Source organism: Anas platyrhynchos, chromosome 11 (assembly GCF_047663525.1).
Source record: "Anas platyrhynchos isolate ZD024472 breed Pekin duck chromosome 11, IASCAAS_PekinDuck_T2T, whole genome shotgun sequence".
Classification (NCBI taxonomy): Eukaryota; Metazoa; Chordata; class Aves; order Anseriformes; family Anatidae; genus Anas; species Anas platyrhynchos.
The window spans coordinates 15,708,605-15,734,571 of record NC_092597.1 but is presented as its reverse complement, the minus strand read 5'-3'; the positions used below and the strand labels follow the sequence as shown (position 1 = coordinate 15,734,571).

At 35.0% G+C, this 25,967-nt stretch overlaps 1 protein-coding gene across 1 annotated transcript in view; it reads right to left on the bottom strand.

Annotated features, from left to right (window-relative positions):
* Window positions 1-315: 315 nt before the first annotated feature.
* EFL1 (elongation factor like GTPase 1) overlaps window positions 316-25,967 on the bottom strand; it is a 70,124-nt gene continuing 44,472 nt past the window's right edge. The window contains exons 16-20 of the mRNA XM_027466446.3: window positions 19,821-19,952; window positions 17,763-17,910; window positions 15,113-16,113; window positions 11,073-11,257; window positions 316-865 (exon numbers count right to left, since the gene is read on the bottom strand). Of these exons, the coding sequence (XP_027322247.2) occupies window positions 677-865; window positions 11,073-11,257; window positions 15,113-16,113; window positions 17,763-17,910; window positions 19,821-19,952 (1,655 nt within the window). The 3' untranslated portion in view covers window positions 316-676. The remainder of the gene's footprint in view (window positions 866-11,072; window positions 11,258-15,112; window positions 16,114-17,762; window positions 17,911-19,820; window positions 19,953-25,967) is intronic.

Sequence of the window (25,967 nt, the reverse complement as noted above, 5' to 3'; positions counted from 1 at the left end):
AGGATAATCATGTAAACTTTTTTACACAATGTTTTTCTAAGGAGGGGAAAAAAGAAAAACCTTGCCTGGTTTGCAGTGCTTAGTTTTCCATGTGTACTATTTTTGCCTTCCGGTTTAAAGAAGATGCATTGCTACAACCTGGGAGCAGAGAGAGCATCACCTGATTTAGATGACTGTTTACATGAGGAACAGAGTAAAACTCCTGGTAGGCTTACATCTGTTTGCACATAGGTAACTATGGAAAGTACTTGTGAGCAACGAATACATTATAGAAATTAAAATCAATTTAAAAAAGAGTCAAAAACATTAAGAAGCTAAATTTATTGCATAGTTTATTTGCAACAGACTAGCTAACCAACTCTAAATGCAATTACATCTGATAAATCAGAAACAAATTAAATTGGGAGTTCCTAATCCCGTGACAGCAACAGGGCAGAAAGTTCTAAAAATTGAGACCAATTCCAAGGAACATACCTAGGCTTTATTTAAATAAATAAACTATCTTCTCTGTATAAAAGTTGGAAAGGCTTACATTTTTCAAAACATAAGCCATGGACATTATCATGTATAAGAAAACTGGTGTAAAGAACAAGTCCAGATGGAATTTTGAATCTGCTGCATAGAAAATTATCCACACGCACTTAGCTGAGTCAGGAGGGAAAGGAAGCAGACGCAGCTACTTATTCCTACTGAGAGTTCTTTGCTTTTCAGCATGCTCCACAATTTTTTCTTCTACATAAAGTCCCTTTCGCTTTCTTACTGCATTCATGTACTTGCGGGCCTGGTTCTCAGAGTCTGCCTTTTCCCCAAAGTGCAAATATTCTTCCTCGGTGGTTGGTACCCAGAACGGGTCACTTGAAATAATCTGTAGAAAGAGAGAAGGAAAAAAAAAAAAGTAATGTAAGACAAAACAAAAGTTTACTAATACATTTCAAGTAATTTTAATCTCTAAAGTATACAACGTGAAAGTAGAGGAGGTAGAGTTTTCTGGAAAGCCTATTAGCTACTTAAGCTGAAAACAAGAGCTAGAAACACTATGTAGTATTTGCACAGGAAGAATATGATAGCTTTTGAAATTTGGTTGCATTTATCTGTGTAAAAATTTTTTAAAAACAAGTTTAATTGCCAGTCAGCAAACAACACCAACTCGTGCTCAGAAAATTATCAGCTTCCAAGAAAGAATTTCTTATTTAGAATATTATGTCACTATGATCTTATCAGAATTTATAAGAACTGAAGGTTTCTGCTCATTTCTGTGTCCTATGTTCTTCACACCCTACAAAACGGACAGATGGCTTAAAATCATTGTTTCTGTCTTTTACAGAGCTGTTCTTGCAGCTTAATATCTCAAGGGCCCTCAGCTAGAAGAGATTTCAGATCTAACGTGATCAGGGAATGATTGGACAAATCTTTATTCCAGTTCATCCTATATACCCTGCACTTCTCAGACTACCGTAGAGTATGCCAAACATCTAGTTATCTTCAAAAGTAGTTATTTCACTGAAATGACCGTAGATTTTCTCTCTAGCTGCAGTTACAGGTAATATCATTTTACTAAGAAAACAAAGACTACACTGCATCCATTTCTTAAACAAATCCTCATGGGAAAACAAATGCAGGTAAGTATTAACTACTGTGAGAACAGTGATAGTTATGACAATAACTGAGGACAACACACCATGATCATTTCTGAAATACATTAGCACTAACATTAAAAAGTAACAAGGATGCAAGAAACTTCCCTAAACTATCAACTTAACGTTATAAACTTCTTCCAGCATTACAAACCTTTTCTTTTGACAAATACTTTTAATTGCCATATGCTATTTCAAGCCAAGCAAAATTTCTTAGTCCATTTAAGTAACACAAACCAGAAAAGAAAGAATTAAAAAATAAAATTAATAGATTAAGATGGAGAATTTCCTTACAAACATCAAATTGTCAAGTCCTATTTTAATACCTCAAATGCTAAATAACACCTAGTACAATCAGAGAAATTACATTTTATGGAAAGTTAGGAAAATGTCTATGCTAGAAGATGGTTATTTTTTATTAGGGAATATTATAGGTTCAATCTTTCAAAACAGTATGTTAATCCCCTAAAAAAAGTTCTAATTTGTTAAGTATATACATAGTCCTGGTAACTTAAACGGGATATAATTTACATGAAAAAAGAGATATGCAATCTCATTTATTTAGGTGGTACATAAACATGCATCGAGTTGTCTGGCTGAAAACCAAAGCAAGCAGAGCTCAGAAATGAATGCTGCGAAACTTTGGTTTCCAAAGTTAGGTTTTTACATTTATTTTTAAAATAAAAATAAGGACTGTCTAACCATAGAAGAATCTGCCTGAGTCATACCCATTCTGATGCCCTATTAAGGGACATTTAACCAATGCCTAGAAACTTAAAGGTGATTCCTTGACAGAATATATCATAAAAAGAAATTGCCCTCCTTTTGAGAGATTGAAAGTTTTGCCATTACTTTACGCACTTGAAATAAAGAAAAGGGACAGGGAAAACTATTGTTGTGTGTCATAACACTCCCCTGCCCCCAACTTCTGGGCACAGATTGCATGTTGACTTGATCAGGTTGTAGTGACATTCATACTTAATCGTCATGGTGCTGGAAAAATACCAAAGACTTCCCCATGCACAACCTGTCTAAAGAGCTGAACAAACAAAAATTTCCAAGTTCAAGACAAAGCACACAAATGAGAAAAAGTGATTCATACTCCATGGATGCACTCCAGAACACACTGCTGAGGGAGATCACACAGCTACAAACTCTAACAACCTAAAAGGCTGTTACTATCCCCTCTGATGAAGTTCTTTCGCTTTAACAAGAAATCTAACATACACAGATTATGCTCAGAGAGAAATGGTGGTTCTTGAAGAATGAATGCAAAAGAGAAGTCCAAAAAGGACTGAACTTACAAGTCTAAGCCACCTATAAATATTTAGATACTGTAGTGATAGATGCTTAAGAAAATACGTAGGTTTAACAGACTGGTTCTTTCATTAATTTACAAAAGACTTGTTCTACTGATGTTAACTTAAGTTGTATACTGGATACTTCTTTCACTGAAAGCAATTATTCACTGGAGCATCTTCCTTATGAGGAAAGGCTGAGAGACCTGGGTCTGTTCAGCCTGGAGAAAAGAAGACTGAGAGGGGATCTCACCAATGTGTATAAATACCTGGGGTGTGGGAGACAGGGATTTGGCCAACCTCTTTTCAGTGGTTTGCGGGGACAGGACAAGGAGTAACGGTCATAAGACAGAGCACAGGAAGTTCCGCACCAACATGCGAAAGAACTTCATGGTGAGGGTGACGGAGCACTGGAACAGGCTGCCCAGGGAGGCTGTGGAGTCTCCTTCTCTGAAGATATTTAAGGTCTGTCTGGATGCCTACCTGGGCAGCCTGCTGTAAGGAACCTGCTTTGGCACAGGGGTTGGACCGGATGGTCTTTTGAGGTCCCTTCCAACCCCTCCAATTCTGTGATTATCTCTAGCTCTCAGGAATTCTGAGATAACTGGAGGCTCTGTACATACAATTTAGCAACTAATGGATAAACCTGTAAATTTACTGCAGTGCTGGGGTACCGAATCCTGAGTGAACCTCATACCACTGCATTATGCAGAGCAGCACTGGAAAGAGACTTAAATTAGGTTTTGAAAGCCACATCACTACCTCCAGCAGCTACTTTTGTGCCTCAGCACGTGTAAATAACTTATGCATTACTTACTGCTTCTGGAGCAAGTTACAGAAACTTTTGAGAATTTTTATTTATGAGGATCCTGCCCAACTGAATGGTGTAGACATACTGCAGAAGATGTGGTCAATTAGGAACATATTATTTGTAGTTAACACTGTGGTAATTAAAGAGAAAGACAAAGCCAGATCTACTGACTCAGCTGGAACTTGAGGCATCAGCTGTGCATCTTCTTTAAGAAGTCAGCAAATATCCATGTTAACAGAACGTAAGGAGACTCTGGAATCCATGACAGTTCTCATCTGGATAGAGTCCTAAATAATCAGATTCTACATGCACCGATCCTTCTGGAAAATGATATAGCCTTCTAACAGAAAGCATTTACTGTGGATCCTGGAAACTCCACAGAACCAAAGCAGAAAAGGAGAAAAAAAGTCAGTAAAATGCATCCTGAAGAATGTGTTCCAGAGCTCGCTGCAGAACTAAGAGCTAATTCTAGGTATAAATAACACAGTGCTTACAAAGAAGTCAACTGGGATTAGGTATTTTAAAAGAAGATTAGATTACTTCAAATAATGTAAATGTAAAGGTATTCTTGAGAAAAAGAAATCATTCTGAAGTACGATGTTTCATTAAATATCACTTCTATTCAAACTAACACACCCAAACAATGAAGTCTCATAAGACTTGTTTAGTAACAGTATGCAGAGCAACAGGCTAAACAGCTGTCATTTTCCTTTTTGCCTAAGAACCTACATGCTAAATATTCAAACAATGCACGTCTGTATCTTTTTCAGACATAATCTGAATACCTGTAATAATTAACTCATAGAAATGCTAACAGTATGAGTACTATTTTAATACTGAAAGACAATATGGTGTGTACTAAGTTCTGCAAATGATTATGTAAATTTATCAAACTTTTCAATAAGATTAGAGTTAGAACAAATTACTTTCAATTCAAGAGGACTTGAAATTTTAAGCCTTAATTTGAGGATGATTTATTGTTTGCATTTTAGTGGCACCCAGATGGTTCCAATAGTGATCTGGGTCCCATTGTCTAGTGTATTTCACAAAACGATCCTATGAAACAGCCTCTGCCTAAGGCAGACTAATTACGCAAAACAAGGTTGAGAGAAGCATCAAAGGCAAACAGACAGGATCTGCCTAGGTCATCCAAAAGGTCAGACAGATCTGGGAACACAGCCATGTTCCTAGTAGCACTTCCCCTACTGGTCCTTACTGCTTGATGAGGACAGAAAATTCCTTTTAGCAAAATAGCATAGACACTGAAAATGCTTTAGTTGGACCATGAATTCAAAGAGCAGTCTCGCACTGTCCAATGAAGATTTCAAGACTAACAAGTAACATTATGGCTGGTGTGAACCACTTAGTAAGAAAGCACAAGAACTACGAAATTCAGTGTTCTTGGACACTATGATGGACAGCCCTTTGCATGCCAAGAAAACTTTATGCCAGAAGCTGTTTTTCAAAAACAACTTCAAAATAACTACTACGCACAGTTTCAGAGAGTATGTATCAGTGTATCAGGATCCTTTCTGCTTTAGAAAAATCAATCCTAGAAAGATACTTCAAGGCTTCAAGAGCATTGACAGTTCAAATGGTGCCCAGCACTTAATAACAGGAAACGCTGTACAACTAAAGCAGTATCCAGGCATGTAGTTTATATGTCTGGAATAGTCCTGTCAAACAGAAATTTCCTCTACCTTTCAGGTAAAATGGCAGAAATTTGCAGAGGTTTATGTGAAATGTGATGTTGAAAAACTGTCACCTCCAAACTAAGCTTTTGGTAACAACCTGGGTAGTGCTGTAGAAGTGCTTTTGCACTGTGCATAGCCACACGGTGCAAGACAAGTTTGGGTACTGGCAGTGAGCTTCCAGAACAGAGAATGCCAGGAAGGACACCCAGGAAGACTGAGCAGATTCAGTTTCTCCATGCTGCTGCACCCATTTCATCACAGTGGGAAGCGGGCATCATCTCCTTTCCTACCTAGGAGTACTGAGAAGCTGTGGGAAGTGCTCAGCACCTGGAACACTTGCACAAAACATCATGCTGGAGTAGAGGACTAGAATGGCAAAAGGTGGGAGGAGAAATATCTACAATATGCTAAAGAATTTTACAGAAGCACCTACACATAGATGTTCTGAAAATAAAAAGTCACAGTTTTGTTAAAACACAAATTTTCGTATTATACCAAATACTTTGTGTACCAGCTTGTCCATTTTATAAATAGCTAATCTCTATACCAAATCCTGAAAGAAACAAAACAAAAGCAATTAATTTTCAGCCTCCCTCCTTACTGATTATTTGACTGTCTTGTACTCAAATCTTAGCTTCACAGAAGAATGTTGCCATTTTGCATCACTATACATCAACTTATATATCAAACACAAATACATTTTCTCAAGATTATGTATAACTTTATAAAAGCATTTAAAAAAAATGTGAAAATAGATTGCTCACTGCACAACTTGACAAAGTCTCCCAATTTTATTTCTCCATGTATTCCTTGTATTATTCTCAAAAGATCTTGATTGTAAATTATATTTTTTTTGAAAAAAATACAATTAGAGAGGAAAGTTATATATTCAATACAAAAATTAATTTATTTAAATTCTATAGCCATCTTGCAAAAGTTTTAAAAGTCCAAAAAACATCAGATCTGCAACATTTAGTTTTCCTTTAGAGAAAGGATGCTTAAGGGAATATGGAGTAACTTACAGTCAGGCTTTAAACATTTAACCTACAGGATTGTATAAGGTGTGCAGATTCCCTACAAAGCAACATGAGCATCGAGAATTATTTCAGAAGAACTCACAGATTTCATTGACAATATTGAAAGGGCATGGCCTAGGCCTTAAAGTGCATGAAGTCAGATATGACATCACGTCTTTCAATAAATACTGTAATAATGAACGTTTACACATTTAGTTTTAAAATAAACTCATGCTAGTTTATTTTGGCTCAAGAGCATCATCCCTGTTTGTGTCTCATTCAGTGACAGCTGAGCTTTAGCCTTGACTTCAGTCAGTAGCAGTGGAAGGAAAAAAGGAGATCTGTGGTTTTACTGATACATTTTTTTCCTATTACTTAAGACGTGTATTGAAAAGGAAATTTAAAGCTACATCACTACCACTTTTATTTACTATTTAATTAGTTTCAGATGCTCTGGTTAACATAAAGACTTTTTCATATTTGAAAGGTTCCAGGTTACTGCTAGAATTCATTTACATGAGGAAGCCAATACTTGCACACAAAGTAAAGTCACAATTCATACCTAGTAGAGGCTCACATTCTTAGCGTATCTCATTACTTCAGCCTGCTTCCTGTTTAATGCAGGCCTAAAAGTTGCACCTGGCAACTTCTGTATTAAGCCCCTATCTTCTACTTTATACTGTACAATTAGGAATGAATGAATTAAAATTCACAATATAAGACTTCCAGTGATTCAGACTGCATCATGTTCTTATCATTTATTATCTACAGTCCTTCTTTTACCTTTCTCCAGGGCCTTGCAGTACACTCTAGACACTATTCTACACAGAAAGAATACTCAAAAAGAATTCAGATTAAATGTGTTTGCAGTTTACCCTCCTCCTCCAAGAGCAAAAACCAATCAATGCATTTTAAAAGATTCATTAGGAGGAATACTATACATTTCACGGCTTTACAAGAAGTAGTTGTCTTTGAAAATTTCTGCAGTTGCTGATAATTCAATCATCATTTGAATACATTCACATGCATTATTTTTACTATAACACCGATTTCCTACATGGGATTGCAGCTCCATTATTCTCAACACTGTGTGATCACAAGTATCTTCTTGCTCAAAGAACTTTATGACGAAGAGAAAAATGACATGACTGAGTGCAACAAGTAACTGCAAAGAATCAAGTGAGAACAAAGGAAACAGGCTCAGCCAAAACATACACTAATTGAAAGTCTATTATTAATTCAAGAATAGAAAAAAAATAGAAGGCATTTGTAATTATCCCAGAACTATATATTTTAAGCTGAGAATTCAAAAGAAAGCTTATACTGACAGCTAAGACGATATGACCTAGTAAACCCAATACACTTAACATTTGCCTAGGGATATCAGAAGGAAAATACTCAACTACCTTTTAAAATTAATTTATTTAATCTGGGACCAAACTGAAAGCTCCTACTAATGGTTATTTAGTGCCATTCTCTACAGGTAGAAATACATTTATGCATGACAGAATAAATTAATTAAAAAAAAAAAAAGCACTATCTGTCAAGATAGATGTTATTGCTCCATCCCCTGGGGATGAAGTGATCTGAACTATACAAAATACATTCATTCACTTGAAAAAAAAAAAAAAAAAAAAAAAGGGTAATTTCATTTCCAGAGGGCCCAAAAGGTTCCATTTAAATATCTGCTCTATCATTGATCTTGCTGTGTTTATAGTCTACAAGTCATGTTAATGAAAAAATAATAATAATAAAAAAGAATTCAAGCCTCATTTCTTTAAACATAGTTCTACGTATGATTTCTATGAGATTGTTTGAAATTTTAATAATACCAAGAAGTGGTATTTCACTGTCTGTAAAATGGGGATGAGTACATGGTAGAAGGAATCTCTGTAGAGAAACCCGTGTTCTAGCAACTCAGCTAATGAGCCAAGCACAGTGAAAAAACACCACTTAGAATTAATTCAGAATGTCATAGAAGGGATTGGATAGAGTGCAGTTAAGGCTGCAAATGTACACTCAGTAACAGAGCAAATGTAAAACAAAATCAAGCAGCTTCCACACTCCCTATTCATCTTCAGGGAAAAAAGAGCATGAGATTACACAGAGTTCACAGTGTATCTTATAGAATTACACATTACTTAATTGGGATTCAAATAAAATGCTGGCACTTTTCATGAATATGCCAAGGCTACCTTGTATATACACGGACAATTCATGAGTAACTTTACACTGTGAAGTCATACCTAATACTGGAAAGCTGGTAGGTCTATTTTGTTTTGTTTATAGGAGAAGAAACAGAGAAAAGCTTCACAAACATCTCGTGATCTGAGACACAAACCATTTTTGTTGGATTCTCTGTCATACTACCATTGGGTTCTGAAAATGGTATTAATTTAGCAATTCTGCTTATGATGTGAGAGTAAAATGCACTCTCTCTGCCATCACTACACAGTCAATGCTCGTAATTTAATTGAAGGTTTATTTTGTCAGGAAAAATATAAGCAGGAATTTCAAAGTGACAAAAATCCCTCCCCACCAAGAGATTTGCCAGGTGGAAAGCTGACTGTTTTTACACAACCATTTTTCCTACTACCACTACATTTTAACAAACCTGCTGTAATTATAATTTCTCCTGAGGGACATTTTTAGAAAATGTTGCCAGTTGCTCAAATCTCCATCTCCTACGCATACCCACAATTGTCTGAACATTTTTTAAAATGTGAAATTCGTAACACCTGACAGTGGGAACACAGATGTCATGGTTTGGGGGTAGAAGGGAAGGTCATGGAGGCAAGGGGTTGATGTTGTTGCTTAGTATTGGAGCACAATAGCCACCAATCCTAAGGAAACTGGCACAGAACAATGGTTAGCTGGAATTAACATCCCTCTGACTGATATTCCTTTAGGGCACCGATATTAGAGAATTCAGACAAAAGACCAGTTAAGCCACAAAACCTCACCAGCTGCACTTCAGATTAGAACATCCAAAACTGGAAAAACTACTGTATGTAATACTGCCAATACTCACTGGTTTGAAGGAACTAACCTGTTCCGGCTACACGCAAAAAAATGTTGCTGTCTTTTTTGTGTGCACACACCATCTGTAGGTGTTGCCTTGATTTTATTTATTTATTCTCCATTCAGTGTAGCTCTGTTACTTTATTTATTTTAACATCTCTTACTCTATTGCTATTTTTCCCTTCCTCAAGTCTCTGTGAAGTCAGTCTTGGTTACAAGAAGATGAAATAAATCAGTATTAATAGTGTGAAAAGACAGGTAAATCCACTGTTTCCATTGTGTTTTCTAACACCAGTAAGGTAGTGTTGCCAAGAAAGATGAAGCTTACTGTTTCAAGGATTCCCAACTCTTTTGGTAGCATATGACTTGGCTGGTTTACAGAGATGCTCCTTTTCCAATTAACATTCACATAAAATTCCTAAGCCAGTTACAGCAATGGCTAACAAAGAAATACTGCTATTGAAGTATTTAACAAATCATCCTATTAAGATGCTTTAGCTACAGGAAATGAGGAAGAATACACACCATGTGAGAAACCAGCACATACTTTGGAGAGAAACAGAGGTAAACAGATCATAGCTGGAAACTGCATGGAGTATTACTGACCTCAAAAATCTGTAGTTGTTTGTACTCAGAGACTTGACATTTGAGGTCACAGAAATAAAGTAGAAGATAACAATAAAGTACGATTTTCTAATCCATTTATAAAAGCTTTTATGATCCTAACATCAAATAAAGGAATACCTGACAGACAAAAAAATCTAGACTTCAATTGTTTTAAACAATTGATATGAATAGTTTATACTTGGACTCTTGCCCCGAACCCATTTTCAGCTCCTTCGATGGAGTCTTCCAAATAGTCCTACAATGCACTTTTCTTTTGGTCTTGAACAAGGAACTCTGATTTCAGGTTTTTTTGTCTTACTCCACCTCATAGGAACAAAAAGTGCACTATCAGCCTATAACATTTCTTATCAGTTTTCCCATCTGCCTATTTCCTTTACACCATTTTCACATTTACCTGTTCATGTCTAAGTGACAAAGATGAACAAACGGAATGATTTTGAGGACACCTCCATTTACGGTGACCAGACCTGATTTTGAAAGAATTGCATCAATTCCCTTTGCCTATAAGTATGAAAATGTATGTTGAGTTGGACTATATAAGGACAAAAATACTGACATATCTGTTACTAAAATGATAATTTTCATATACATTAGATTTGTTGCTGCATTTTTTATTAGTGGTAGCTTCTTTTTCTCTCCACTCTCCAAACAAGTTTATCAAAGAACTAATTTAAAAAGGCACATTAAATTTAGGTAAACAAATTTATGAAGAATCAGTTTCATTCGTGAAGCACTTAGTTCATACAAAAAAAAAAAAGGCATCCCATCCAAAGAAAATATAAATACATTTTTGAACAGCGTATCTATAAAAGCAAATAAGATCAATATAAAGGTACTTTTTCCTCTTCATTTCAAAAAGGAATTAATCAAATGTCTTGACCAAAACTTAACCTTTTCCGCTTATTATTCCAGTCTGCCACATCTACAGGAAATAGATCACCAAAACAGATGGAGTGAATAGATATTTTTACCTCCCAGTGGCTGAACACCAGCTGCGGACTGGCCAGGCCACTAGTTCTCTTCCTGATTTCATCAGCAAAACCAAAGCTTTCAGCTACTGGCAGGACTGCCTTAATAATAAACACATCCGTTCCCTCTTTCATCTCCTCTTGTAACACTCTGCCTTCTCGTTTGGACAAGACAGCATACACACGACCTGCGAAGACATCATTTCAGTGAGCTCACCAATACATTTATATTCATGAAGAGATATACATAAATATTTACTTAGGAAACTTCAGCATTAAGTAAAATACATCATTTCTTTGGCTCAAATTCTTCCTGTAAAATTTTAGGTGAATCAATTAAATTTACACAAACAACATACTCTGCCAGTACAATGTGCAGAACCATATGAGTAATATTTAATAAATTATAAGTCCTGTATGAATCTAGACAATGCTTGTACTACATGCATTTTAAAAAATTGCCATATGATTGTATAATAGGCACTTTGCCAGATTATGTGCCTAACTTGCTTTAGTTCTTACAAGCAAATATTTGAGAAGCATTACCAGCTAAGAAACTCTGCTAAGTAATACTACTGTGCTTCAGACATTACATCTTAGCTACCTTTAAAAGTTTAACTCACCATATCCCTATATGGTATTTGTATCCCAAAGATTGCAGTGCTATTCTAAATCACAGAAAACTTGTTTATCTCATATATTACATGTTTATTATGTTCAACATATTCCATTATTTTTGTAATTAATTCATCCATAAGTTTATAATGGATAATATTTATTTTTTTCTGCCCAAATATCCAGTTAGCTGGACTACACTGTACGTAGGATGAAAGTAACTCTGAAAACACCCACGTTCAACTTTACAGAAGGCATTAGGTAAATTTGTATTTAAAATGTTTTTGTAAATTTATAGATTATGTGATCTTCAGACAAAAGCTAACAAATACATTTTTGCTGATCAAGACCAAAAAAACACAAACACAGGAAAAGCTATATAGTGAAAAAATATTTTAAGAATGCCTTCATTCACAAATACGAATAATTAGTTAAGTATTACATGTACGAATTAATTTTAAAAGTACCTTGGAGCGAAGAACAAGTTTATAATAATTCTTAAGAAGTTCCAATATTTTATATTAGATTTAACTTAACAATACATTAAAGTGTACTGGTAGCTTTTAAACAGCTGGGCAAAATTGTCTCTTTCTGGTAATAATGCATTATCATAATACTTTCCAGCTATTCTGACTTGACAGAAAGATACTATTAAATACTACAGTCACACACACTGATTTACGTATACAATTTAAGTCTTCTGTGGGATACCACAGGAATAGTTGGCATGGGTTTGTTTCTTTTTATTTTTTAAATATAGGACCTGGTCCTTGATCAGGAATTTTAGCACAAGCACATAGCTAGAACAGTTAAATCTTCTTGTCAGATATAGGTAATGAAGCATCAGTTCAGCAGCAATCATTACAGAGTTTGTACTTTTCTAATAAAACGTGGGTTGAAGTATTCTTTCTGCTATCACTGATGATTTTTATCTGCTCATGCTCTTCCCAGGACCTCCTCCCTGTTCCTCTGACTGAACTTCACCTTTACTATGCACAGTAGTCTTCTTATTGCTTGTGAGGAAATTGAGGAAATACTTAAGATTTTATATTTCAAATGACGAAAAGATTAAAGTGTGCTGAAGAGAAGTGTGCTGAAGAGAGTTTGCTGTGCATCTATAGTCTTTGATCACATAACTCAACGATTTCAAGCCTACGAAAATTTCAGGGAGAATGGAAAATTCTCAGCTATGAAAAGGTCATATATAAGCACAGCTCACAATTCAGTGTGTCTGTTACTTAGCATATACTGCTTTAAAATTCAAGTTAAACATGCACTTTGAAAAGAACATCACATCATGGTCACTGTTTATATAGTGTGAATGAACCATACAGTATATATTAAAGCTATTTGTTAAAGCAAGTAAGTCCAAAACCACTTTATAGGTTATTAATGTTATAATTCATAATATTTATTTTTCTAATTAAGTAGGACTTAGAAAACTTTGCACACATATTCATGAGATAAGGCAACATTTATCACAAAGCACTTTAGATGAACATATTTTCTGTCCATAATTCATTGAAGACTGCTCTTCCAAAACATAAAACCCAGAAGACACTGTATTTATCTTACTAAATGGTTTTCAGCTACATGTATTTCATCCAAGTAGTCTGGAGTATTGTCTCAGTTAACGTTATCACAAAGAAGTTATATGAGGTCTTTTACCACTATGGTAAGGCTGCAGTGTACTGAAGAAATACTAGTTCTACCTCTACACTAATTAGCTGAAGTAATCTGCAGTTTCAGCAGCACCAATTCCCAAGGAATGGTAAAAGAACTTTCCATTCAAAAATCAGTTACTTTGAAAACAACGATAGCTGTTCTAAAACAGCTTCATGGTGCTGCAACATACAGAATAAATCTGTACATAACAGACTTGCTTTGAAGATGTATTATGCTCAGCTACTTAAATATTTAAGTCCTGTTCAGCACTTTATTATACTGCAGCATTTTTCAGTAGGTCAAGGGAAAATGCTAAACAATTTCTGCATTCCCTATGTTTAAAAAAAAGTTTCATACCGGATAGAAATACTGTGGAAGTACAGTGGGTTCATCATTTGCAAGAATCTATAGGTGAACATAAACACAGCAAATAGGGAAGAAGGAGCTGCTCTTCCATTCTGGAATTTGTGTGTTTTCACTTACACAAGTTAGAGATAACATGAAGTGCCTTGCCTCCTAGAGCGCTGTGATCTAGGGCTTAATTTTATTTTTATGTTTTGAATAAGGACACGAGCATAGCTAACAAAATCCAAAAACAAAAGCCACAACAGAGCCTATTATAATCCTTTCCCAACTAGTTATCTCTCACATCAGCAAAATGAAAACAATATCAATATCAATGTATGGAACACCAACTGAAAGAACTAAAGTTAAAAAAGCCAATGTTTTATCATGTCAACTGCCTTTTGCCAGGCCTACTAAAGAGCACCCCCAAAAAAACACAGGATCATAAACCTGTACAAAACAGTTGCTCATCCAAAGCCATTTCTTTTCACAACATACAATTGTAAATATTGCTGTGCAGACCAATTTATTTTATGTAACTGTTATCATGCTTGTGTGCATGACAACAGATTTTTACAACAAATAACCAAATCTTTCATTTTTATGTGTGGGGTGTACTATTACTTCTGTAATGAGTAGTATGCTCAAAGTAAATTTCTTGATAGCTTAAACACAACGGAAATTAGTTTTAAATAAAATCTCAATATATTGGATCAAATTCAGCGTGCAAGAAACTCCCACGGAAAACTCCACGAACAAATGTTAGAGTAAATTAAGTGGTGTTATAAGTAGGTCATAAAAACAAGTTTAAGGAGGTGCGAGTTGTAAGGTAATAAGTGACACAAAGCTGGTATGCTCCGGGTTTGCAAAATGAGTAACTTGCATACCAGAAGGATGCCAATGTTAGCAAGAAAATCTATCAACTGGACTGTAATAATTATTTAAGATTCTATGTTTTTCCTAATTTACTCCTATGTCAATTATTAAATTAGCTTAAAACATCAGTTTTAAGCCACACTGACTTGGCATATACTAATTTAGATTCTGTACTTATTTCACAAAAAGGACACATTTCTTCATATTTCTTCATAAAAATGATGCTTAAAATATGAAACACCATGTTGTTGTATGTGTTTACCTACTGAAGTTGATATTACAAAATTTCATAAGAAGGCAACATTTTGTATCTTGCACTTCCAAAAACATTTAGTGATCTTATTTATGCACGTTTCAGATAGAATTCAGAATTTTCAGTCAGAATACAAATACCACAAACTTCACAGAGTCATTGTAGAAATCTACTAGATAACTACAAAAAAAATCAGGCAAATCTTTTAATCTAGTTCTACTTTCTGATTCAGTCAGATTCTATATATGTTCAGAAAACAAGTTCTTGACGAAGGTTTGTTTTCTCTTACCTAAAACTTCTGCAGTAGCCATAATTTCACATGTGTACATTGCTGCCATAAGCCTCTGTGGTTTTGCTTGCAAAGCATAACGACAAGCTTCTTTCATGGTGGCAATCAGTTGTCCAGAGAAAGGACCATAACAATCCGCAAGTAAAATTTCTCCCTTGTTTTTACTAACTTTCTCAGGTGACTTCGGAACACTTTCACTGCTGTCCTGGTGTTCATTCTCACCACAGACTTCAACTGTACAACTTCTTGTTAAAGAAACAGTATCTTCATTTTGTTCTACGGCATCACATTCCCCTGAATCTTGACGTCTAGTTGACAGCATCTCTCCAACCTTACTAATTTCCCATTTTTCCACTATAAAACACACACCCATAAGGGGTTCTTCACACATGGGACCTGAAAGTGTAGCCAGCTGAAATCCACTTACTATGCTGTTGTCAAAGTCTCTGTATTTGCTGGTTTCTTTCACAGCATTCCCAAGGCACTGCCACACAGACTTTGTGTAGCCCTCAAAATTATATAACAAGATATTAGGCCCACACTTCCGTGGTCCAAACGACCAGATATTATCAACAGCATTTCTCCACTTTCTTCCCTGCAGATTTTGCTCTAATTTTTGCTTGAATTCCTTGATCCTATCAATAGTCTTCTGATTTATCTCATGAGTTTTTTTATCTTCATTCAGAGATGTGTTGAGTTGCTCCACAGTTCGAATCAAGTCACTGTTTTCTTCAAGAAGTCGAGTTACCTCCTCAGGAAGTGGCACTGCTCTTACGCTGAGAGTAGCATGCTTATTGGGAGTAGATATTGTAACAAGCCCATCTGAATCAACCTGAATTCCTTCAGGAATTTTATTTTGCTCCTCTTTTGTTTGGTGTATGACGGCAACTTTCTGCTGTTTTCCTATTTCTTCATTTACCATATCGACTTTTGGAGGTCTTGTTATTGTCTCTCGGAATGGAATGATAGGTTCTGATACACTAATCTCTATCTTTGCAAACCTATAAAACAAAGTTTTAAGATTAGCTTAAATTTTAAAATTGCTTTTAAAATGGGGGAGGAGGAAGGTAAGACAGTGGCCTTAACGTGAAACAGATCTTCATGAACAAATATGACTACAAGACAGATGACCAGATAATGCACTTCAAACTCATAAAGTCCTAAAAACATCACATACTTCAAAAAAGAAAGGAACAGAGTAAAACAAAAGAAAAAACACTCATGCCACTGGATTAATCACTGGTTCACTCACATCTTGAAAACTATGTACTGTTGTTCTCTCCCCTCAAAAGAAATATAATAGAACTAGAAAAAAAATGAGAATAAGGATGATCAAAGGTATGAAAGTACAAGTAGTCTTCAGATGTTTCAAGGATATGACAGAGGTCTACAAAATCATGAGGGGTATAAGGAAGGTTGACAGGGATCAACTGATAACCAAACCACAACAGGGCCTGAACTGTCCCTGAACTGAAAATGATTAAGGTCCAGGAAAGTATCAGCAGGGGATTTTTTTCATATGGTTACTTTAATTTTACTCTTCCCCAGACATCTGCGTTAGGCCACTCTGCTGGAGACATGACTCTGAGCTAGATGGACATTTGATTTGAACTAGCACAGCTGTTCTTACAGCGCGATGTTCCAAAAAGACGCAGCACTGTGTAAGCTGAACAGGTTTTTTCCCATCAATTATCAATAACAACTATTTTACTAAATATTTAGTCAAGAGTTGGACCATTGTCAATATAAAGGCATTTACACATCTTGGGGTAAAATGCTATGCTAACTGCTGCTGAAGACACAACTGTCTTTATTCTGACATATTATATTCCAATGAGGTGTTTCAATAAAAAGCACATCTGTTTTAAGAAGTGGTAGAAACATATTGCACTAGGTAATAATGAGGATAACAGTAAGAACATGTATTCAATTTTTTAAGTGATCCAATCTAACTTCCATAGGAAGTTAGCACTGTCTGATATTAACTAAAAGTGATATGGGCACGGTAAGAGAGACAATCAACCATCTATCACCAAGTTTGGTTTTTGGCAGTAAATACACATGAAACAGAAGTATCACAGATTTTTTTTTTTTGTAAATAAGATACAGGAAAGGACTGTACAGACTACTGTTCTTTCACCATTTGAAGAAACATTGTAAGAAACTACATGTATTCATTTATGGTTTGAAAAACCATGGTCATGAGTAAGAGCACAGATTAACGTTTTCAAAAATCAGTGCCAAGTGCAAAGGAACAGGATAAGAGCATGCACATATAATTTTTATCTTGTTGTTTCCTTATTTTTGAGAGTTCAGTTGCCAGACCCAATTCCCCTCAAAGTTTTTATTTTGTACCAATTGTATATTGTGTTCTTAATTGGAATCTTGAAGCTACTGCAATTTATAACTTCTTTCAAGTGCTCAAAAGGTGCTTAAGTTTCCTAAAAATGGGGAACAAGTCAATTTTGCCCAACTGCATGTAACTTTATAACTAGAAAAGATACACTTACGAACCAAGGGTAAAAGCTGTTGGTGGATTAGGCTGCTCTTTTACCAAAATATAAATCAAAGACAGATGCATCAAACTGTCAAAGAAATACAATGCACAGTTACTTAATAAAAAATATTCCTTCCTCCTAGCACCTCTAACCTTTCTTTCAGGTCATCCAAGCAACGCTGAAGATGAACTTCTCCTGCTGTCACTAGCACATGCTCTCCTGTCTCCTGGATTAAAACTTGGACACACGGATCAGCTTGGTTTAAAAGCTTCATTCCTCTCACCAGTTGAGGCATATCACCTGGCAAAATAAGGTATTATTAACACAACAATACTAAAAGAACACTTGAAGTAAGATATTCTTATATTGAGAAAACAGTAACAGCATCAACTGAAGATATAAGCTATAACTATAGTTTGTCACCAAGAATTTAGGTACTGATAACAAAATTCACATTATACAATCATAACTGTGGTATGCATTTGAATGGATTGCTCGTTTTTATTTTATGGAGTTTACAATATACAATAGAATTAGTATACCATCCCCCATATGAACTACTTAGAAGGCATGAAAGAGTGAATGAAGTACAAGGAGGATTTAAACTGTCTGGAAGCCACTGAAAAAATTTAATGCTATTATAACCTGAAAAGGGGAAAAAGATCAGGAATGTGTGCAGTTTTCAGTGAACCAAAACACAGATATCCCTAAAACAAAGATGTTTAAAAAGAGTTGCCTTACAGTTAGTGAAAAATGAACAGTCACAGCTGTGTATCTATGCACAAAACCAGCATGTCAGCAGCCTTTCATAATTAATATATATATATATATATATATATATATATATAACTAAATATGTTTCCTTTTTCTTATTTTACATATGGGGTAAAGAATATCCACAAGCTCACTAGGAATGCATATTCATATTCAGAAGAAAGAGTGACATTATACTTGTCATTCACTTGGAGGCTATTAAAAGAAATATATTTAATGCTAAGCTTCTGAGTGCATAAAAGAAAAGTAACCAGACATAGAAAATAAAACCAGACATAAAAAATAAACAAGTAAAAAAAAAAACAGTGTCATTTTACATGGCCATCATAGCTAAACAAAGAGCTTCACATTCGTACTCTGCATTTAACCACCCTGAGAAGGAAGAAGAGCTTTTCTTTCTTTTAGAGTTTATGGTAACCATACAGGCACACACGTGGGATGACATGCTAGAGCCTCATCAAGACTATATGCAGCTCACTGAACAATTGATTACTTTCAAGCTCTGCCTGCCATGGCCTAATTTTGCATATCTTCCTGATACTGCAACCAACAGCTGGTTTTCAGGAAACTTTTACAGGTATAGCTACTTTGAGACTTCTGTCTCTGTAACAACTTCAAACCACACTCAAATCATACAATTTAGAAGTTACCAGGAAGGAGACATTAATGATGTAAAGACTTAATGTCCTTAAGGGGAAAAAAAAAAAAAAAAAAAGAGAGAGAAAACACCAAAATTGTGCAGTAGTTACATTCCAATACCATTTTCAACTTAATATCACACTCACTACAACTAGAAACTCAATACTTTTAGAACTGCTTTAACAAACAAGGATGTGCAATATATGATTACCCATTACTCATATACCTAGGACGAATAGCTGCTAGGCTGTCCTATCACAAATGAATAAATAATGCAATTTTAATGTTAGTGGATTTTGTACCTAAATAGGAAGACAGTTATTTTGGTTTTACTAACAATAAGAAATGGAAATTGGACTGAAATTGAAATACAGAGATACACTACGGATGGGGGCAGGGGTCAGAAATCAATTAGAAGCAATACTGCAAATTTGTACCATGAGTTTGATGATATAGCATAGAAGAACATCAGCAAAAGTGAAAAACCCAAAGGTATATTTACCTTCACAGTAAACGAATACTGAAATTTTAGTGTCACATAGTGTCTTACTTGTGATACAGCTAAAAAGACCACAAAAAGCACAATAACTGTACTCTGTATGTCCCCACTTACTGAGGCATGAGCAAACCAGCTAGAATTCACAAGGACAATAAAATGCCATCTAGATAACATATATTTGGTTTATACTGGACTGATCTCTGATTTAATGGATAGATCATAAACTAACTCAATCAATAGCATCACCAAGGGTGGAAAGCTGAATTGCTATCACATTGAATTCTCCTTTAAAACTTACTTGGATGTTTTGGTTCCACAGCTACTCGCACAATTGGTGTAGCCTCGAAGTTGAGAGGTGTAAATGGTGGACAAGCTGGTGAAGTTGACAAAGTTGCAGACTTTAGCACAACATCTTGGAGGCCTCCTATTCCTAATAGAAATTGCAGGGAAAAAAGAACAAAAAATATAGTGTCATATGAAAAGAGACTAAAAGTGATCATAAATGTCAAAAAAGAGAAAGAAAAATATTCTAATTACAAAATCAGAATTAAAAACTCCTTACTCAAAACTATAAACTTTACTATAAACTATTTGTTAAAATATATGTGCGCAATCTGAATACTCAAGTTTCTGGTGTGATATCTGATATTCAGTCTCACAGTTCCTACTGCTTTCCCTCTGCTTATTAAATGCATGCTTTTTAAAATATAAACTCAAGAAAAGAAAGAACATGAGGACTTTTTCCACTTGTAAAATGCTCAAACCTTTGTACAGCTCAGACTTAGTTTTGGTGGCTTAAACTTAGAAAAATTTAGATTGCAAGAGGTCAACGTCATCTAGTCCAACCTCCAGCTCAAAGCAGGGCTAACTTGAAAGTTAGATCAGGTTGTTCAGGACTTTGTCCAGTAAAGTTTTAAAAACCTTCAATGATGAACACTCCACAGCCTCTCTCAGCAAGCTCCTCTAGTGCTAATTACTCCTATTGTAAAGATTGCTTAACCCCCATCCATTTAGGATTCCCCTTTTCTGTAACTTTCATCTTGTAAAATTAAATTCACAGATAGCAAGCTATCAATTCTAACCCTAATGTATTTTAAAAAGCAGGCAAGTTGGAAATAACAGCCTAAATTGTAGCGATAAGAAAATACATAGAAAAAATACTAGCTATAACTCTGCAAAACAGCTACTGTAAGTGCATGTTTAGTATTGTCTTGCCTGCACATTTCAGGTAATTTGCAATTATTGCCTTCAAATTCCTAAATAACAGAACATCATTTATAATTTAGTCAGAGCTATAAAAACACTACCACAAGTGGGTGAATAATAAAGATAACAAATAAAGCTGATATTGATACATGTAGTCATTTCTCTTGATTTTCCCTCAACCGTATGCAACGAGCATTACAATACTTCTATTGGAGTATAAATTAAATGCACATGTAACTTATTACAAGAAAACTGAAACCTTTAGGTCATAATCAGTACCCCCTTAAAAATTAAATTTGCATTTAGAGATTGCAGGGAGGGATTCGTGCTCCCTGCTCCTTGCTCTCCCTTACATACCAGAGTAAGGAAAAGCAGAGAAGCTCTTAACCCCAGCCCTCCATTATCACCCTAATTCTGTTCCAGGCTCTTTTTTGGCTTGGTCTTCTCTATTTGAGGCCAGAAACAAAGGGAGTCAGCTTCCACCCTATGAGATCATGAGGGAGTTTAAATTTTGAAGAGCCTGTCTGCTGCAGAGTTATCATCTGCAGAATCAGGCTGTTTCTACAGCTAAAAAGGCCAAGTGTCTGCCCAGTAGGATATGCCAAAATCTAAAATGTCACTATTTAAGAAAACTTGCTTCAAAAATAACTGGAAGCAGAACAACATTCAATGGCTTTAAATGCAGAATAGCAGATGCTACAAAGAAAATAAATCTGTATAAACTCTGTGTTGCACCTGACCTATGACCAGCATGTATTTCCTCTTTTTCACTTATTCAACATGTGGTTTGAATGAAAAACAAATGCTGGATCATCACCATCACTAGGGACTGAGTAAAGGGATGGTCAGTTTTATTCTGAGCTTCTCCAGCTGGTAAAAAGAAAATGATTTAGAGTGGGAGGTGAACAGCTTCTTTTCACAGTGTAATGTGAACCAGAGAAATCAAGCCACCAAATCTTACTTCAGACAGACTCAGTCTTGACAGATTTTACAATATTCTTATTACCTTAAAGAAAACTTAAATCCATCTACTCTTTTGTTTTACATTTGAAAGTAAAAGTATAAAATTTTTATTTGTCTGGCTAGAGTAATATGCTAAAATTCAAAAGATCTCCCACTTTCCAATAAAATCTATTAAGTTTACAACCTTTAATTGCTTAACTGTGTGAGCTAGCATACAGCAGTGTCCAACCCTGATAATCTATTTAATTTAGAAATTATTGGTAATGAATGTTGGAAAAAAACCTATAAATATTAAAACTTTTTCGGCAATTTTTGCATTACATAATTAAAAGCAACTGCTAACATATTTTCTGAATAATATTACATGAAGATGTAGCATAACTAATTCCAATGTACCATATAAAATTACAATGAAAGAATTCTGCTATTTTGCTGATATATTACTTACTGTTTATTCCCACTGAGTTTTATACATTCTACTGGACATCACAGATCTCAAGTGCATATTAATGTTGCCTAGTTGAATAGACTTAGAAAAGCCATTCCAAAGTTAAAAATGGGAAGCAAACATAAGTTTAAGGTTTTATCCTGTTCAGCCCTTGAAGAAATATGTCACTACAACACAACCATTTTGCTTCACTTTTCTTTTGTTGTAAATTAACTTTCAAAAAGAAAGGAACCAAAGAGAAGAACAGAATGCCTAAGCAAGGAAGATGAGAAAAGCTACTGCTCTTATGGTTTTGGTTAGCTAAGAATTAAGTACTAAAAAGCACTGCAAGTACTTTTGAATAGTCATCTCTCAAAGAACAATCCAGCCTACGAAGTACACAGTCTGTCACACTGCTAAATAAATATGACATTAGGCAGTTTGTTGCAGATTGGTTTAATTTATTTTTATGAGAAACTAGAGTTACAGTATCTATAGGAATTTTTGATCAGGAAACTTCTTTACTTTATTAACTCTGCCTGTGGTATGTCACCTAATTTCTGTGCAAAAGAAAATGCTAGTTCTGACTCCTCTGGGGAGTGCGTAAACTTAAAAGACAATTTATTAAAAATGCCTTATTGGAAATTTCACATATTTTGCTATATACTGTGTAACATTGTACTTGGTAGTAAGTCTTTTCCACCCAGTAAGATAACCTTTACAGATTTTGTAATGTATGACAAAAAGTGATACCTACTAAAAAATTACTACTGTATATATCTTTTTTTTTTTTCAGCATGCTACCCATGCTGCAAAGTCAAGCCTACCAAGGGATGCCATATGAGACTTTACAGTAAGTATCAGACTGGATTATTTTTTAATTTGGATCTAAATGCTTGCTCCTGCTGCAGGATAATATTTTTGTTTTGAAAAAGCATTCCCACTTACTACATTTCACTAAAGTAACATAGGACCTGAACTCTACTGTATTTCAATAAAAACTGACACCGAAAAAATACCACTCTCCAGGGCTCTGGCTCCAGGTGCTAAGATGGAAACACCCTGACAGAGTAGCACTAGTAGGAACTAGTAGGAACTTGACACCATCTTTTAAAGAAACAGGCAAGATTCAAAATGTTTTGTAAATATTGAAATTATTTACGTTTTTAAAAAGATTACAAATTCTCTCGTCTTAAAGAAGCCAAAGCTACACACAGCTGTTTACCAAACTGACTGTTGGGAGCATACGTCATGATCATCATCCACATTTAAGGAAACGTAACTTGATGCTTTTTTTTTTACAGAGATACAGATATATTCAGATTACTCTGATAAATCCTCCTCAGTGACCAACAACAAACATCCATCAAAATTTTAAAGTTCTTATTTCAGAAGTAACTATTAATGCACAGGTAGAAAATAGTTACTGAAGTTAAGATTCCCTGTTAATAGACAAGGAACATACTATGAGCCTATAAAATCATATTAAGGAAGATATTCTGAGTTCAGTTTTGTCATTTAAAAGTAGACCAAATTATGGTGTGCATCAGGGACTATGCCTACACAGATGGAGAATGTTAGGTTCATAAAGGTCCTTCTTTTGTTGAGCCCTTTATAACTATTACTCACTCTAGAAGATAAGAATACTAAATCAAGTAAGCATCACCAGTGTTTTTACCACAAGATAAAAACATGATAGAAATAGATAAGGACATAATGACTGAAATCATCAATGAAATAGATTTAAGACAAGTCTCTATATACTTTTTATTTTTTGCGTCCTCCTTGTAACAAGCATGAATTAGACACTAACTTTGCAGCCCTTAAAGATGAAGTACACTCTTCCAGCTGAATTCAGTTCTAAAGATCTGAACATATAATAGATCAATTTCAAGATAGATGTAATTAGTTTCTTTTGATGTAGAAATATTCAGCATTTAATGTTCTTCCCAGATGCAAAAAATGAAGCAGACACCCGCACCATGCATAACATTTTCAATCAGATAAGGAAATCATTCAATTTGCAGTGTAAAAAATCAAACAAAGAAGAATGAAAGTTGTTTAAATTTTAACTTCTGCCACATTGTTACTAGCCCCAACACATCAGTTCAGTGGATCTTTATCTTCTCTTACTGATGATATCACCACTTAAGAATCCTTGGCTGCTTTGGAATGGAGACACATCGAGCTTTGACACTGTAAGGAGCTAAGTAAAGCCAAGAGCTAAAGTTAATCTTCCCAGTAAGGTTCTGTCTCCACTGACATATATCATTTCTTATCAACGTTGTTTGTTTAGAGAGATTAAGACTTAACAATTTGCAAAGCCTCCTGGTTTAAATGCTCCAGGCACTGCACTATGCATCAGTGAAGAAAGGCCATGCAAGCTCATTCATAATTCAGCTAAGAGGTGTGATGCAAACTTCTGTAAAACTACACAATCTGGAATCTTAAAAACTAGCACGTGCCCTTTGTTTCAAAGGGAGTTTAGAGAAAGCAAGACCTTTATAATCTTCTTTGGACTGTAAAACAAATATCTTTTTCTCCCTGGTGAGAGACATTTTAAAATAAATACTTTTTAAAGGTGCTTTTAAAACTGTGTACGAGGAAATAAATTCACAAGCCCACCTTAAAAATACTACTTACTCTTAGACATTTTCAGTTTTTCCTTAAGATAAATAGGCTAAAAGCCAACTAAAACAAAGAGAAGGGCAAAGTATATTTGCCAAATAATGTTAAACTCATCAAGAAATTAATGAAAGTAGCTCCATACCAATTATCATTCTCTTTCAAATCTATCTACAGAATTCTCCTTTGCCCATTACCTACAATAAGCCTGGAAAAATGTTATATCATTAGCACACAATTACCTATTAGAATGACTAATACTGGTTCATGGTTCCCATGTACACTTTAAGCATCAATATCTATCTTTCCACTACTAACTAAAAAAAAAAAAACTTCTGCAAGCTGGAATTGATATTCGGTAGGAGTAAATTCAGATACAATAGCATGCCTTTTATATTCAAGATATTGTAAAATGTTTTACAAATTACTGGGATTAAATGATGGTAACTGTAGGGAGTTTGGACAAGTAAGTAGCTACTATGGCTTAAGAATGCCTTGTATTATACATTTATTGCATGAGATTTTTAAAGCATGTTTCTCTTGAGTCTCATGGGCACTGCAGAGAAACATCTAAGGGCAGAACTTGACCTTTCTATATTAGAAACTGTTTCTGGAAGAAAAGGGAACGTAAATCAAGACACAGACTACATTCTAGTTGAGATTTCATCAACTTTTTCCATAATACAGTCCACATGTTAGCACAGATTGCCGGTGAGCCTCCTCATCTCCTCTTGTAATTGTGCACTTCCCTCTCAATTGTTCATATTTGCTTCTGAGCAGAGTGAAATTGGTTGTACAAAAACCAGAATATTGTAGAGTGTTTGCACAATTTTAGCTGTTCTCAGTACTTTCTAATCACTTTACATGAAAAGATAATTCAACATTTTTTTATATTACATTTCCTCTTTCCTAATGTGTTTTCCTTCAGCTCAGTCTCTAAAGATCACTAGAATCCAATAGACTTTAGAAGTGTCTGTCCTAGTTTCTTCATGAGTTTCAAAGAAATTACCTATAAAATCTACCTAAATGTGCTAGGGATTAGCAAGCAGACACTTCAATTCAGTTCCTCAATACAAAGGAGTTAATTCGTAGTTTTATTGTAGTTTTCCTTCTAGGCTCACAACAGTCTGAGGGTAAATTTAGCGTAACTTTCTGATCAGATGAAAGAAAACTCAGCTACATTATTAAAAATGTTATATCAAAATTCCCTCCCCAAGGGACACA